We start from the raw sequence: 13969 nt of genomic DNA on the forward strand, positions 1-13969 counted from the left end.
CTTTGACAAGCCTCGGTGGCAGAAAAAGCCGTGAGGATAATCTCATTCAGACAATGAAGACAATGTGGACGGCCGTGCATGCAAATTATACTCTTGCCATCTAAATTACAAAGACATGCGGAGAACCTCCAGTCATCAGGCCTCATATCTCACTCATCTGGCCTCCTGGCTGTTTAAAGTTGCCAGAGGATGCTATAGAAGCAAGAGTAGAGAAATAATAAGAAAAGAAGAAAAAAAAACACATGAGCCAAAACAAGAGTCTTGAATAATTGATTGTGTTTGTCTTTGCTGTTTGTGTGTGTGTGTGTGTGTGTGTGTGTGTGTGTGTGTGTGTGTGTGTGTGTGTGTGTGTGTGTGTGTGTGTGTGTGTGTGTGTGTGTGTGTGTGTGTGTGTGTGTGTGTGTGTGTGTGTCAGAGAGAGAAAGAGAGAGAGTTAGGACTGAGGGTCTGGACAGAGCTTATGCCCCTGAGCAGTGCAGACACATCCACTGGCCAATGGTTTGTGTTAAAAAAAAAACAAAAAAAAAAACTGTCTGATGGACCAAACGTGGGGGGAAGGGTGTGTTTGTGTGCACCCGGTGCAAATCAGTGTGTATTGGTATTTACGTTCACGCCTCTGCGTGTAAATTCAAACGGCAACAGATGAAGACGGCAGCGGCGTTTGACTTCATCAAAGGATCAGCCCTTGTTAAAACAGGCGCTCCTTTTTTTTCTTCTTCTTCTCTTTCCTATCCACTTACACGAGGATTAAATCAAATAAAGATTTCCCGGGTAACAAAAGCCCGTTGTTAAACGGCCCAGGAATAGGTGTGTTGTAAGATGTTAAAAAGTCAATATACCTTCATTTTGTCTGCGCTTGTAATGAGCCATATTTTCTGGGGAAAATGGCTGCTTCTCCGGAGGCACCGTGTCTACTGAATGTGGCCCTGATCCTGGATAAAACAGAAGGCTCACCAATCAATCTCTCCAGGTTGCCCACAGCCAGAGAAAGCAGCTGCACCACATGTTTGCCTTGCGCGATAGCGACAAGTTAACATACGGGCAGCACAGTAACCATCCACAAGCAGCCTCTAGCTGTCTTATAATGAATTCCCACCGGGATGGGGAACTATCAGAGTCAGTGGTGTTACTGGAGGCTCGGAATAAAGTCAACACCTCTCCTTATACCTGATGAAGCTACGGCGGCGCACACACACACACACACACACACACACGCAGTCGAAGCCACAACACCCCAACTTGTAAAAAAAAAAAGAAAATATGATAAATGGAAGGTACACAACAATTAGGATTTGCGGTTTATTAAATTGCAAATTAGGCTTTCTTCAAACATTTTTACCTTCACGCAGCGATGGGGGATGGAAAGTATTTCTCCTGTTTTTATTAATACACTTGAAGTCAAGGGGGGGGGGTCTTAATTAATCACTGTAAAGGTAATTGATCAAAAGAGAAAAAAAACAAATGCAACAGCATGTAAAATGTAAAAAGACTTTCTTCAATAATAAACATATCCTATATTCTGGGTATGGTTGGAGCTCAGCTTTCGCTTTGGTATCAGGTCTTGCTTGTCTTGGTGGACCTCGACATGTTCCCACTTACTGAGTGGCTGAAGGCTTCAGAGGACAAGCAAAACCATCTAGTGCACACTAGTCGTGATAATGTCAGGAGCCTTCTTCTTAAGTGACAATTAATATAGTGATAACGTGGTCACCATGCTTGCATTTTTTTGAACGAGAGAAGGTATCGACGCGGTTGTTGTTCAGGACTTACTGAGTTTGAAGAGGACATTCAAATATGCATCCAACTTGTTAGATTAAGACTCATACACACACACACACCATATTATTTCTATCTATTCGTGGGTAAATCCAGTGTGTGTGTGTGTGTGTGTGTGTGTGTGTGTGTGTGTGTGTGTGTGTGTGTGTGTGTGTGTGTCTGTGTGTGTGTGTGTGTGTACACTGGAGCTAACCTCCAGCCCTCTGGGCTGCTTTTCCCCCCACGAGATCACGGTGTGAGTGATGAGAGGGATGTGCAGCTCGAGAGTTACCGGGCAGAAAGGTTTTGGTGAGATTTGGTCCAGGTCTTTCAGGGTACATCCCTATTTATTCTCTTGCCACCTCCAGGACAATCTGTGGGTGCAGAACCCCCCCAACCCCCCCGACACACACACACACACACACAAAAAAGTACAAAAACATCTCTGTGTGGCGCTCACAACTCATAACCACTTGTGCTTTGGACACTTACTGTATCATAAATACAGATTATTTGACAGAATCATAAGTTGGTACAGTAAATACAGTGAAACAGTTAGTTCCTTTAAAAAATAAAGCACTAATAAGGGTAAAATAATATATTATGATCACTAAAAGGTTGCCAAAAAATCTTCTATCCTCACACAACATGGGCCTTTCTGTATAAAGTATAACTCTTTACTATGCAATCAGCCCCTATGGGTAATAATTATTGTTCCCAATTCACAGCAGCTCCCACCTTGCAGAGAGTGCTTTTTGCAGGAAAAATAAACACAAAAACAAAAATAACTACTAACGCTAACATCCATTTTGCATAACATTATTATTATTTTTTGTTTTGTTTGTTTTTTTTGCATCACTATGCTAAAAGTATGCGCCCCCCCCCCAAAAAAAAATAAAAAATAAACATGCAGCATACTTCTTGGCCGATTCCTTAAGAAGGAAGTGCATCTAATAAGTCAAAGTTGAAAGTCAAAGTCAAACTTTTTTGTCGATCTGCTGTACATACAAAACACACAGTGAAATCCAAATTCCATCTTCCTTGTAGACAAACATCACCGTAAAAAATAAAATAAAAAAACCGAATAAAGAACAGAGAAAAGAATGCTACACAAAATGCTAAATGTCTAAAAATGAGAACAAATAGGAATCTAGTTGAAAAAATAGTGCGACAAGAATCTTAATATAGAAGTTTTACACTATATACTCATATATTCTTATTTTATGTGTTCAATTTGACCACTTTCTTTACACTTATACATACTTATATATACATAATGACGCACAAAAAGACAAGTGCCTGTAATTTCTGAGTTGAATAATAAGCGGTGATAATACTGTGTTGTGGAGAAGCTGTAGCCTTTATAGCAAATGTTAACTCCAAAACAAACTCCAATAGTCTTACTATATTACAAATAAATACACCTTTGTAGAGTCACAGATGAAGTGAACTTCCCTCATTTCACCACTAGATGTCACCGACTGACCACCCAATACAAGCCGGAGAACCTCAAAACTAACTTCCACACATTTTAGAGTTACACTTTACTCAAAAATATGATTTCACTGCAGACACGTGGCCCATGAACTCAAATAAACAAACACAAAACTCCTCTTCTATGGAAAGTTTTTTTTTTTTTTTTTGCAGTTTTAAAGTCGAAATGTGCGTAAATTGACTTTTGCTTTGCAAACGATGTCAATAAAGTATATTACCTGTGGACACGCGGCTGGAAACGTGTTAATGTTGTTACAGTTTCATTCAATTTAACTGAACTTTGTGGGCAGTACCTGCACAGTGATGTCTGCTCTCTGCTCTGCTCCTCGCGGGGCCCAGCTGCATTTGGCTTCACGGAGCCTCGGCGGGAGAACATTTGCGTGCATTTACCCTTAAATTAAACGGACTGTGTCTAAAACCGAGATAAACCGAGATGAGATGAAGTGATGAGGAGGAGGATGGATGCGGCCAGGATGTGGCATGTGTTGCATGACGTCACCTCTCCATGTACTGTGCGCCATTTTGGAAGAAAAAAAATCTGGGATAATTTCCGTGGTCTTGACAGATCCGGACCCGAGTCTGCACACTGATTGTGGATGCTATCGTTCTCCCCCGAGCAAGCCGCGTTGGTTGATTTGGTATTGGAGGCTGTGCACAGCAAGAGCTACTAAATGAAGCAATGGCGGGTAAGCCACTTTTTGGAGGGAGGAGAAGAAGGAGCCACCTCACTTGTGATGGCCTGAATCTGCACGTTTAGCTTAGCCACGGCTAACGATGCTAATTGTCATTCCTGTGTCACTCTACCGGTCTTTTCCCACAGTTACGCAAAAAAATGAGCCACACGCCAAGTGACGCTCTGCTTGTTTTTCAACAGGAGTTGCAGGAGGAAATGATTTCCAGTGGTGTTTCTCGCAAGTGAAAGGAGCGATAGATGAAGATGTTGCGGAAGGTATGTGGCTAACGTTAGCTACAGCGGCTGGTCTTGAATGTGCTTTCTGGTCGCGCCGCGTGGACGCACGGCTTTTCACTTTCTGGACAGGGGTCGCGGTTGTCGCGGGGGTGTTTGTGGATCGGCTGCACAGACGCCCTTTGCCTGCGAATGAGCGTGTGTCGAGGGCTAGCGGGATGCTAGCTCGCTAGCAGCTATTAAAGGGGAGCGACCGCGTCCGTGACGTCAATGTGCTGCGTCCATAAATTGTGGAGTGACATCATGCTTGTTTTCATTCATACGTTCATTTCATCAGCCTTTGCGCGTCTCGCACGTTTCGTTTCGCTGTCATAAATGTCAAGTCCCATCACTGCCACGGGGACCAGATAGCATTCCCCTCGCTGCTACACTCACTGTGTTGGTGGAGGCTAAGCTCTTCGACCAAAATACACACATCCTGCTATATATGGAGGGGTTTTTCCACGGCCTACGACACATAGTTTCCTATTTGTGTCTGTCAAAGTACACAGACATGTATCAAACTAAACTATTTTTGACAGAGTGTCCGTGATCTCTTTGATTTTTTTTTCATATTGACCCCAGAACATGTCCAGAAGCACGCTGGGGAGTCCCACATTGACTCTCTACATTCCCCAGTCAATCATCTTTGTCTTGCTTGTTCTGCATGCACAGCTCTGTAAACCTCCCCCCGTATACCTGTATTTATGATGTTTAACAAACTATAAAATACATACATTTGTCTGTGGACGCAATGGAAATGACTATATGTACAAACATTCAAAGATATTATTTTACATAAATGTCATGGTGTAAGTGTTTATTAACATTCATTCATAGTGCATAGGTCATGCCTCACTGCGCTCATCAAGACCTGCAATCTAAAAGAGTAAAACTCTTCAAAAGTTCTGCCGTTGGTCTTAGAATGGCTGCCTTGCTCTCCAACATCCTCCCACTGAAAGTGTGAAAGTGACTGTGAGGCCAGCCAAATGCATGGCAGGTTATAAATCAGTAGATTTATCATCAAACTGACACCGCATGCAAACAACAGAAGAGCTGATTAATTAATGCATATCACAGGGAGCTGCAGTCCAAGTCCTTTATCGGATGTTTGATGTTGTTGCCACTGAAATCCTCAACTGTGGATGTTTTTCGTGAAGCCCGATCGGTCTGTCTCACTCCTGGTTATTTGTGTCTTTTCAGCTGACATAATATCAACGGTTGAGTTCAATTACTCTGGAGAGTTACTTGCAACTGGAGACAAAGGAGGCCGAGTAGTGATATTCCAACATGAACAGGAGGTAAGATTCTGATGACATTTTGTTTACAAAGCAAATCAACGTCGCGTCAAAGCACACTCTGTACATGAGGGTCAGGACGTCACGCTTGTTAGATTTAGATTCATACACACACCACATTAGGAGAAATGCATGAGTTCAGGGGGGGGTGAGGGAGATGCTGATTTACAGGAAGACACCTCTGGGAAGTGGGCAGCCAATTTCTTTGAGCAGTTTTGTGTGGAGGGGAAACTCTGGACATGGTCGTTGGGTCAGTACAACAGAAGCCAGCAGCACTAGACCTCGTACCTACAGAAAGTACAGGGAGAGAAACGGTGTAGGGGGAACAAAGTCACAATGTTAAAGAAACGACATTTAAAATTATAGAGATTCACATGAGCCAGCTTAGTGAAAAAGTAGTGAAATACATCGCCACACTAGGAGCTGCTTCTATAGGACAAGGGACTCGTATCCCACAGCTCAGTTTTCCATTCAACTTGTAGGAACTGAGGGAAACATTTTTTACTTACCCTGTTACTTATTTTATTAATTTTCTTTTTTTTTTTTTTTCCTTAGTCCAAGAATCGTCCACACCTCCGCGGGGAGTACAACGTCTATAGCACTTTTCAGAGTCACGAGCCAGAATTCGACTATTTGAAAAGTTTAGAAATCGAGGAAAAAATAAATAAAATAAGATGGCTACCCCAACAAAATGCTGCTCACTTTCTACTTTCAACAAACGGTAAGGTGTAATTTGTTTGTTTTTAGTTTTTTTTTAACTGTGCTTTGAATACTAATACATTGACTGTGAAACTGTGCAACTCAACTTGAACCGCTCACATCTCCTCGTCAGATAAAACTATCAAATTGTGGAAAATAAGTGAAAGAGACAAACGAGCAGAAGGTTACAACCTGAAAGATGAAGACGGGCGACTCCGAGACCCCTTTAGAATCACCTCTTTACGGGTACGTTTGATTCCATATTACGCGCACCTGACTTTTGAAACGGGCTTGTGTTTTCAGCTCTTCTCTAACCGTGCATGTGGATTATTTCAGGTACCAGTCCTGATGCCAATGGGCCTCATGGTAGAAGCAAGCCCTCGGAGGATCTTTGCAAATGCGCACACCTATCACATTAATTCCATTTCTGTAAATAGTGATCATGAAACTTACCTCTCTGCAGATGACCTAAGAATAAATCTATGGCACTTGGAAATCACAGACAGAAGTTTTAGTATCCTTTTTCCAGTCGTTTGTGTGACACTTGGCTCACTGTGTCTGCATCGTCTTGTACCGAAGCAGCAGCTTGTTGGTTCCTTTAACGGCGTGCTCCCAGATATTGTAGACATAAAGCCCGCCAACATGGAGGAACTGACAGAAGTAATCACAGCTGCTGAGTGCCATCCACACCAATGCAATGTATTCGTGTACAGCAGTAGCAAAGGCACCATCCGCCTGTGTGACATGCGAGCAGCGGCGCTCTGCGATAGGCACTCAAAGTGTAAGTACTTCTAGTGTCGTCGTCCTTTCTTTTCTTTTTTTTTTTTCCAGTAATCAGTCTGTCAATTCAATCATTCGTATAGTTGCTGTTTCTTTTCTTTTTTTTAACATACTTATACAGATTGTTCCATTTGGATTTGTCACAGTCCAATGAAACCGAGCGCGATTGTAGGAAGCGTTTCTGAGGATTTCTCTCTTCTGTTTGCAGTCTTCGAGGAGCCGGAGGATCCCAGCAGCAGGTCCTTTTTCTCTGAGATCATCTCCTCCATCTCAGATGTGAAGTTCAGTCACAGCGGACGCTACATGATGACACGTGACTACCTCTCTGTCAAAGTTTGGGACCTCAACATGGAGAACAGGCCAGTGGAGACGTATCAGGTGCGTCCAAATGTTTTTGTTTTTTTCTATAAAAAAAAAAGATGTATAACTGGCATCAACCCTGTATTGATAGATCTGCAAGATTTACATTTATACAAGTACAGCTTTAAGGTTTTGAAGCAAAAGGTGTTTTTAAAGTTTCCTTTAACAATATAAAATCTACTCGTAACCCTCAAAATGAAGCTCCAAATGTGTATATATATTGTGCAAAAAAAAAAACTAGAAGTATAATGTAATATAATGTAGAAACTAAAAGCTAGATTATTATTTAAAAAAAACACTTATTTCCAATGTAACCTGTCCTGACGATTGTCTTAAGGGTGTAGGGGTTAGGGTTGGGTAAGAGGGGAAGGCGTTTTACTGTTTGATCAGATCTGAGATGCTGATGCCGTTTTATTTAATTTTTTTCCCCTCACTTTGTTTCTTGTCATTATTTTTCATTTCCTGTTTGGGCTTTCATGGTGGCTCATAGAAGGTTTCACGAGAAATATTGCAAAAATCAAAATCCAGTCCACTTTGTAGGGCTGCAGTGACTGACTGCGCACAGTGATGATTTGCTGTTGCCAGGCAACCTCCTCACCACTGGAGTTGGCGTGCGGCGACGTTTATGATTTGGAAAAACTGTTCATGAACCAAATTGTTCGTAAAGTGAACCGTCTGAAAACCGATTTCAACATCAAATAACGCATCTACATCTAAATCCACGCAATTTAAACTATACACGACTATTGAAAAAAAGTGAGGGGTGAAAAGCACGAGGTTTGTCGCGTATAGTTTGTTTATTTACCAAAACGGTAGGATCCTCGTCAAAGAAAAAAATTTAAATAACCTCATCCTTCTGTGATCATCATTACTTTTTCAGTTCAATCAGAAGTAATATTATGCTTTTATTTCCCTCAAAAATGACGAAACTGGTTGGTTAAGCATTTATTGAAAAGCGGATGTTGTTACTTCCTTAAAGAAATGGAGGCCTAAATGTCCCCAAGATTATGAAAAGGCCGTTTTTACCAGAAGCTGTGTTTGTTGTTGTTTTTTAGGTCCACGAATACCTTCGCAGTAAACTCTGCTCCTTGTATGAGAACGACTGCATCTTTGACAAGTTTGAGTGCTGCTGGAACGGCAGTGACAGGTAAGTGACGACGCGCCGCCCGCAATGTTCAATCCCGAGCGAAACTTCAGGTGGATTAATTTCCCTCTCTGCGTCAGTGCCATCATGACCGGCTCCTACAACAACTTCTTCCGAATGTTCGACCGCAACACCCGGCGGGACATCACACTGGAGGCGTCTCGGGAGAGCAGCAAACCACGGGCCACACTGAAGCCGCGCAAAGTGTCCACCGGCGGCAAGAGGAAGAAGGACGAGATCAGCGTGGACAGCCTGGACTTCAACAAGAAGATCCTCCACACTGCGTGGCACCCCAAAGATAACGTGATCGCTGTGGCAGCCACCAACAACTTGTACATTTTCCAGGACAAAATCAACTAGAAGATTTTGGGGCTCCAGAGGATAGGGCTTTTACCGTACCTGTGTAGTTAAGCCTACTACTTGTCTATCTGTATAAGAAGAAACAGCCTTGTTGTCCTCCTGGTGAAGAATTCGAAAGCACGTGTCTACTTTTTTTTTTTTTTTTTTTTGCCACAGGAGGTTGATCCATAGGCCTGTTATATTTTGAGTCTGACCTTAGGTTGTTTTTTTGCCTTTAGGCACCAGGGCAATCAACATGGCCCCCCCCCCTCCCATCCCCTGACCCAGAAAGTCCAATTCGGGTCTAATTGACGGAATGGCACTCCCTAGAGGTCAAACTCTTGAACGTTGGTGTTTGTGTTGACATTTTAAGCCTTCATTTCACAATTTAAACGACAGAACTCTTGGAAGTCCTTAAAATGACGTCTTGTCAAGGTTGTATCATCATTTCAAAGATTGCGGGCCCTTCTGAAGCGCGGATCAATGGCCGATAAACCTAACTGTAACATTCCCCCATTGGCCATCTACTCAGGCCAGACGACTGGTGGAAAAGGCCATGAATTTGGAAAGTGAACTTTCTTCTTCTTTTTTTTTTCTTCTTTTTTTTTTCCCCTCCCATCCCTTTTTCTTATCCCCCCCCCCCCCCAGTCAATACGGTGACATAATTTCACTGACTGTATCTACTCAATTACACCTTGTCATCCACATAATAAAAGAAACTAAAACTACAGATGTGTTTTTAAATTTAGAAGTATGTATTAAAACATGTTTTATTGCTTTTGCATGTTTTTTATGTTTGTAGAGGGGTGGAAACATGTTCAGTCACACCACTGTCTTTTTTTTTTTTTTTTTTTTTTTTTGAGCAGATCTCAAGCAAACTTGTTGAGGAAATACTACTTGAGGGCAGCCAGTTTGAGAACCACTGTTGGGAGACGACGACCCGATGATGATGTGTTTGTGTCAAGAGATTTTAAGTTTTAGTTTAAAAAAAAAAAAAAAATGTTTTTTGTCTTTTCAGGATGCAGGACTGGAAACTAAATGGCACAAGATTAGGGTCCAGGACAAAGGGAATCTGCAGCCTTAATACCTACTTCTATCAGTGACAGCTACAAGTTTTGTCCCCAGACGTTTTACAAACCTCATGTGCATTATTTGTAAATCCTATTTTATAGAGTTATGTCCTCATATACTGCTGCTATACGTGGCCGTCTATGACAACACACCCGAGGAGGAAGATTGCACATCATACAGTTTGTGATGAGTGCCTCCGAATCATGTAACAAGTAGGAAGTTCAGACAGGCCTCGTACATGTGCCCTCGCTCACAGGGATGTCACTCGAAATTCAAAATCGCATACTTTGCAAATGTGGATCTTATCTCTGTAGTTGTGAATGCAGAAATGAAAGTTGACTACACACACACACACGCACACAAAGAAACAACGTACTGATACCATTAAAACAAACACATAATATTGCATTGTCTTTGTCCATTGATTCCTAACATGGTGGCAATGTATTCACTTGTTTATTATTTTGACCAAAGTTCAATAAAAATTTTAATTGTGTTCATCTGCATGTTTTTTTTCCTTTGCTTTTATGTATAAATATATCCATGTTCCCTTTCTTTAGCAAGTCTGTGACTCCCATCACTTATGTTTGAAACTTTTATTTGTGTCTGGATGAACAAATGGACCATTTCTGTGCTTTTTTTTTTTTCTCCCTCACAAACAACTGAGCAATTACTTAAACATACAGCAAATGATGCCTTGGGAAGAAAAAATAAAAACAGTCAAATCAGATTTTTCTTGATTCACAGCTGATCTTAAAAATACAAACGTAATCATTGCAATCGAAAAAAAGGCAGTGATGTATAACATATATATATCAGGTCCCTAACGTGCAGATTTAAGGAGCAGGAAGCAGCAAAACATTCATCTCCACGACAAGCAGAGAGCAGCGGATCGGTCGCTGTTGTTTTCATGGGGGGGGGGGGGGGCATCAATGACAGGTCAACAACTCTCCCGGCTGGTAGCATGAGCCGTGTGGGGGCTCTCCCTTTAACTGAAGCAGGCCACGTGGCCACCTCTCCCTTCATCGTCCCAGGGTCACATTTTAAGGCATGCCAGGATGGTCGTATGACGGTGACATGGTGTCGCAATGTTCCACCATCCCGCTCAGTAGGTGTTATGGGAGGTTAGACGCTTCCCGATATATATCCTGCGGGGGAGAGAAACAGGGTTGTGAAATAGCACAGTGGTTGGAAAAACAACATATTTACAAAACGTGCAATGCCCTTATACCGTATTTTTTCCTTTACAGATTAAAGCTAAAAATCACTACACATCATTTCCATACAAATCTCTTTCTGCCTACTTTCATTCCATGCAAGACACTGATCTTTGTTTCGTTTATCCAAACATGTACTACTGCAAACAATTGGTTTCTAGTGTTGATAATCCCCTCCTCTATTCTGCAACCATACAAAATGTGTGGCGGGGAAAACTGAAAAAGTTTATTGTAAATTAATTGGACCAGTCTGTGAAAAACAAAACTGGAATCTGTCACTTTGAAACAAAAATAAATAAATAAGACAACCACTCAATTATTCATGTAAGTTAATAATTGAAGGTTTATTTGCATCAGCGCTGATGGCGCACAGCAGATCTGTGTTCTCCTGCATGGTAATTCTAAATAAAACATCTGTACATTAAAGGACTTTAAAATACTTTATTTACATGTGCAAGTAAAGCACATCAGCTCTGGTTTTTAAAAAAAAAAAAAAAAAAAAGCTCTTGAATGCAAGAGCTCCGAGAAAGTGTTTTCAAGTTTGAAGATTCCGCGTGGCGACTATAATTAAGCACTAAACGTTCTTGCTTACCCTAAGCCAACAGCGAGTATGTGAGAAATGATTAATGAGGGAAGGAAAAGCTTCAGAAAGTCGGCAGACAGCACGCCTCCCTTCTTCATGACACTGGTGTTCCTGATGCTGAGAGTGGTCGAACGCTTCGGGTATTTCAGCAGGAACTCCCTGCAGGGCAACACATGAATTTTTCATCGTTTTTGAATCCATTAAAATCGATGAGAGCCGGTTTAAGGTCACGCCGACACCTTCGCTCCCAAAGACATCCGTTCAAATGTGATGAAAATGATTTGCAAATCAGATTCGCGTAATATTGTTGACAAAATTGCATTCAAGTTATGACTAATGTCTTTATAATTATTATACCTGCTGGAGGATTTACTTAAAAAATTAAAGGCCTGCACCAATGAATAACCATGTCAGTGTCAGAAATGACCAAACGATTGAGTGGCGACATACTTTGGTGGGTTGTTCTCAGGTCGACTTGACCAGTCCCAGATCCAGTCAACATTTTTCTTCATTAAGTTCTCCACCTCCCGTCTTCTCTCCTGGAAGTCTTCATCGGACTAGAAAGCAACAACACGCGAGTCAAGAATCGTCAGTATCGGCTCACCTCCGATGGGTGATTTAAAACCAATACGCTGTAAAACTTCTTATCAGAGCGGATTGTTTGACTTGTCAGGGCAGGAAAGACAGGGGTGGGATGAAGCAGTTAATGATGATTCAGACATCTGTGTCCCAGTGAATGTTTGCATGGCCTGTTAGGACATGTCGAATTGCTGTTTACATAATGGCGACAACAACAGATTCTGATGTAGGTCAGCTTTACCTGCGAGCTGCTGCCTTCTGAGCTTCTCCACAGAAGAAGTGGGGTCTGTGCTCTCATCGGACTGTTGTGACAATAAATAAGACAGACTTTAAAAAAAAAAAGTACTTCTTCATTTTCTGTATAATCCAAGAAGCAGAGTGAAAACACACAAATACACACACACACACACACACGCACGCACATGGTCCTTCCTCTTTTCTCACAGACCTGTTGCACTGGGAGCTTCCTCTGGAACTGCTTCGGCCAGACTCGTGTTGCGCGTCCAGCAGCATTTTCTCCAGGTCGGCCTCCTGGATGGAGGTGGTGGGGATTTGCTCCTGGCTTCCATGGTGACTGCTGGTTTTGGAAGATCCACTGAAATGCAAATCAACCCAGGAACCTGAAAGCAGATCCACAGAACGCACGTGAAACCAGGAGGGAAATCACCCAGCCTCTGTTCCAGAGAAAAGAAGGAACAAGGAACAGATACAGACTCGTGTCCTTGGCTTGATGGCAACTTTGGTTTTGCAACAGTACAAGTAAACATCATTTCCTAACTAGAGCAAGGGTCTCCATTACAATTCTACCAAATCCCTTAGAAATCACCATGTTTAATCATCTCATGTGAGGTTATTTAACTAAACACACACACACACACACACATAACTCATCTTTACACAGGATTAGGATTGCTGACTGACCCTTACAGCTACCCTTTTGTTTTCCTCAGCTATCAACGCCTCTGCTCGCTTCCCCAGCAGAAACCAGCGTGCAGATGTTGTTTATCGTCGGTATTTACCCTGCAAACTCTCGTCGGGTGAACCGTCCTTCTGGAGCGACATCGTTCCGCGTGTAATCGAGTGGCTTCGCGGCGTTTTAGGGGCCTAAAGTCGAGCGAAATGGAGGCGAAATGTCTGCGAGCAGCTGGAGCTCCGACGACCACAATAACAATGACGCAAGGCTTTGTTTATCTAGGACGTGATTGGCTGAGAAAGCAGGGCACGCACGGCACGTACACTCAGCGCGACAGCGCGCGCACCCCAGGTCCAACCTCAATGAGTGAATTAGCAAAACGTGATAATTTTATTTATTTTTTTTTTTTATTTTTTTTTTTAAACGTAACAAGTTAAAGAAGTAAATAGGGGCCTGGCAAGTCCCTTTTTTTTCTTCTTCCAGTTTGGGGTTAATACTGTGTATGATGGCAATTCTATGCACCTGTCTGCAGATGGCAGTCATAACCTATCAGATTATCATGTCCCTACCCTTAAAGTGCCCCAAAAATAGAATATAATTTCCATATCGGACATGCTACTGCCTTTTCATCATTCAACTAACAATAATGGGTGGGATTTACCTCTGTGCTGCCATCCTCAGGCAGGGTGATTCCTCGGGCCCAAGTGCCCTCACATGCACTGGATCACCTGAACTGCACCGCTGACCTGCATCTACAGCACAGACTGCAACCACCACATGCTATATTCACT

The 13969-nt window shown here is 42.3% G+C and overlaps 2 protein-coding genes across 2 annotated transcripts; one reads left to right on the forward strand and one right to left on the reverse strand.

Moving 5' to 3' along the window:
* The first annotated feature begins 3765 nt into the window (after positions 1–3765).
* On the forward strand, positions 3766–9723 carry LOC308120983 (serine/threonine-protein phosphatase 2A 55 kDa regulatory subunit B delta isoform). Its single transcript, XM_080481968.1, has 10 exons — positions 3766–3935; positions 4124–4198; positions 5399–5496; positions 6049–6214; positions 6326–6438; positions 6529–6706; positions 6809–6973; positions 7181–7350; positions 8388–8479; positions 8557–9723. Exons 1-10 carry the CDS (start codon positions 3929–3931, stop codon positions 8834–8836), a joined length of 1344 nt encoding a protein of 447 aa, XP_080338094.1. The 5' UTR covers positions 3766–3928; the 3' UTR covers positions 8837–9723.
* Positions 9676–13437, reverse strand: LOC308120984 (BCL2/adenovirus E1B 19 kDa protein-interacting protein 3-like). Its single transcript, XM_080481969.1, has 6 exons — positions 13285–13437; positions 12714–12885; positions 12507–12567; positions 12137–12243; positions 11696–11845; positions 9676–11034 (listed from the first exon to the last, which is right to left on the reverse strand). The coding sequence occupies exons 1-6, from the start codon at positions 13325–13327 to the stop codon at positions 10992–10994; spliced, it is 576 nt and encodes a 191-aa protein (XP_080338095.1). The 5' UTR covers positions 13328–13437; the 3' UTR covers positions 9676–10991.
* Positions 13438–13969: the final 532 nt, after the last annotated feature.

The sequence above is a fragment of the Lipophrys pholis genome (assembly GCF_963383615.2).
Source record: "Lipophrys pholis genome assembly, chromosome: 15".
NCBI lineage: Eukaryota > Metazoa > Chordata > Actinopteri > Blenniiformes > Blenniidae > Lipophrys > Lipophrys pholis.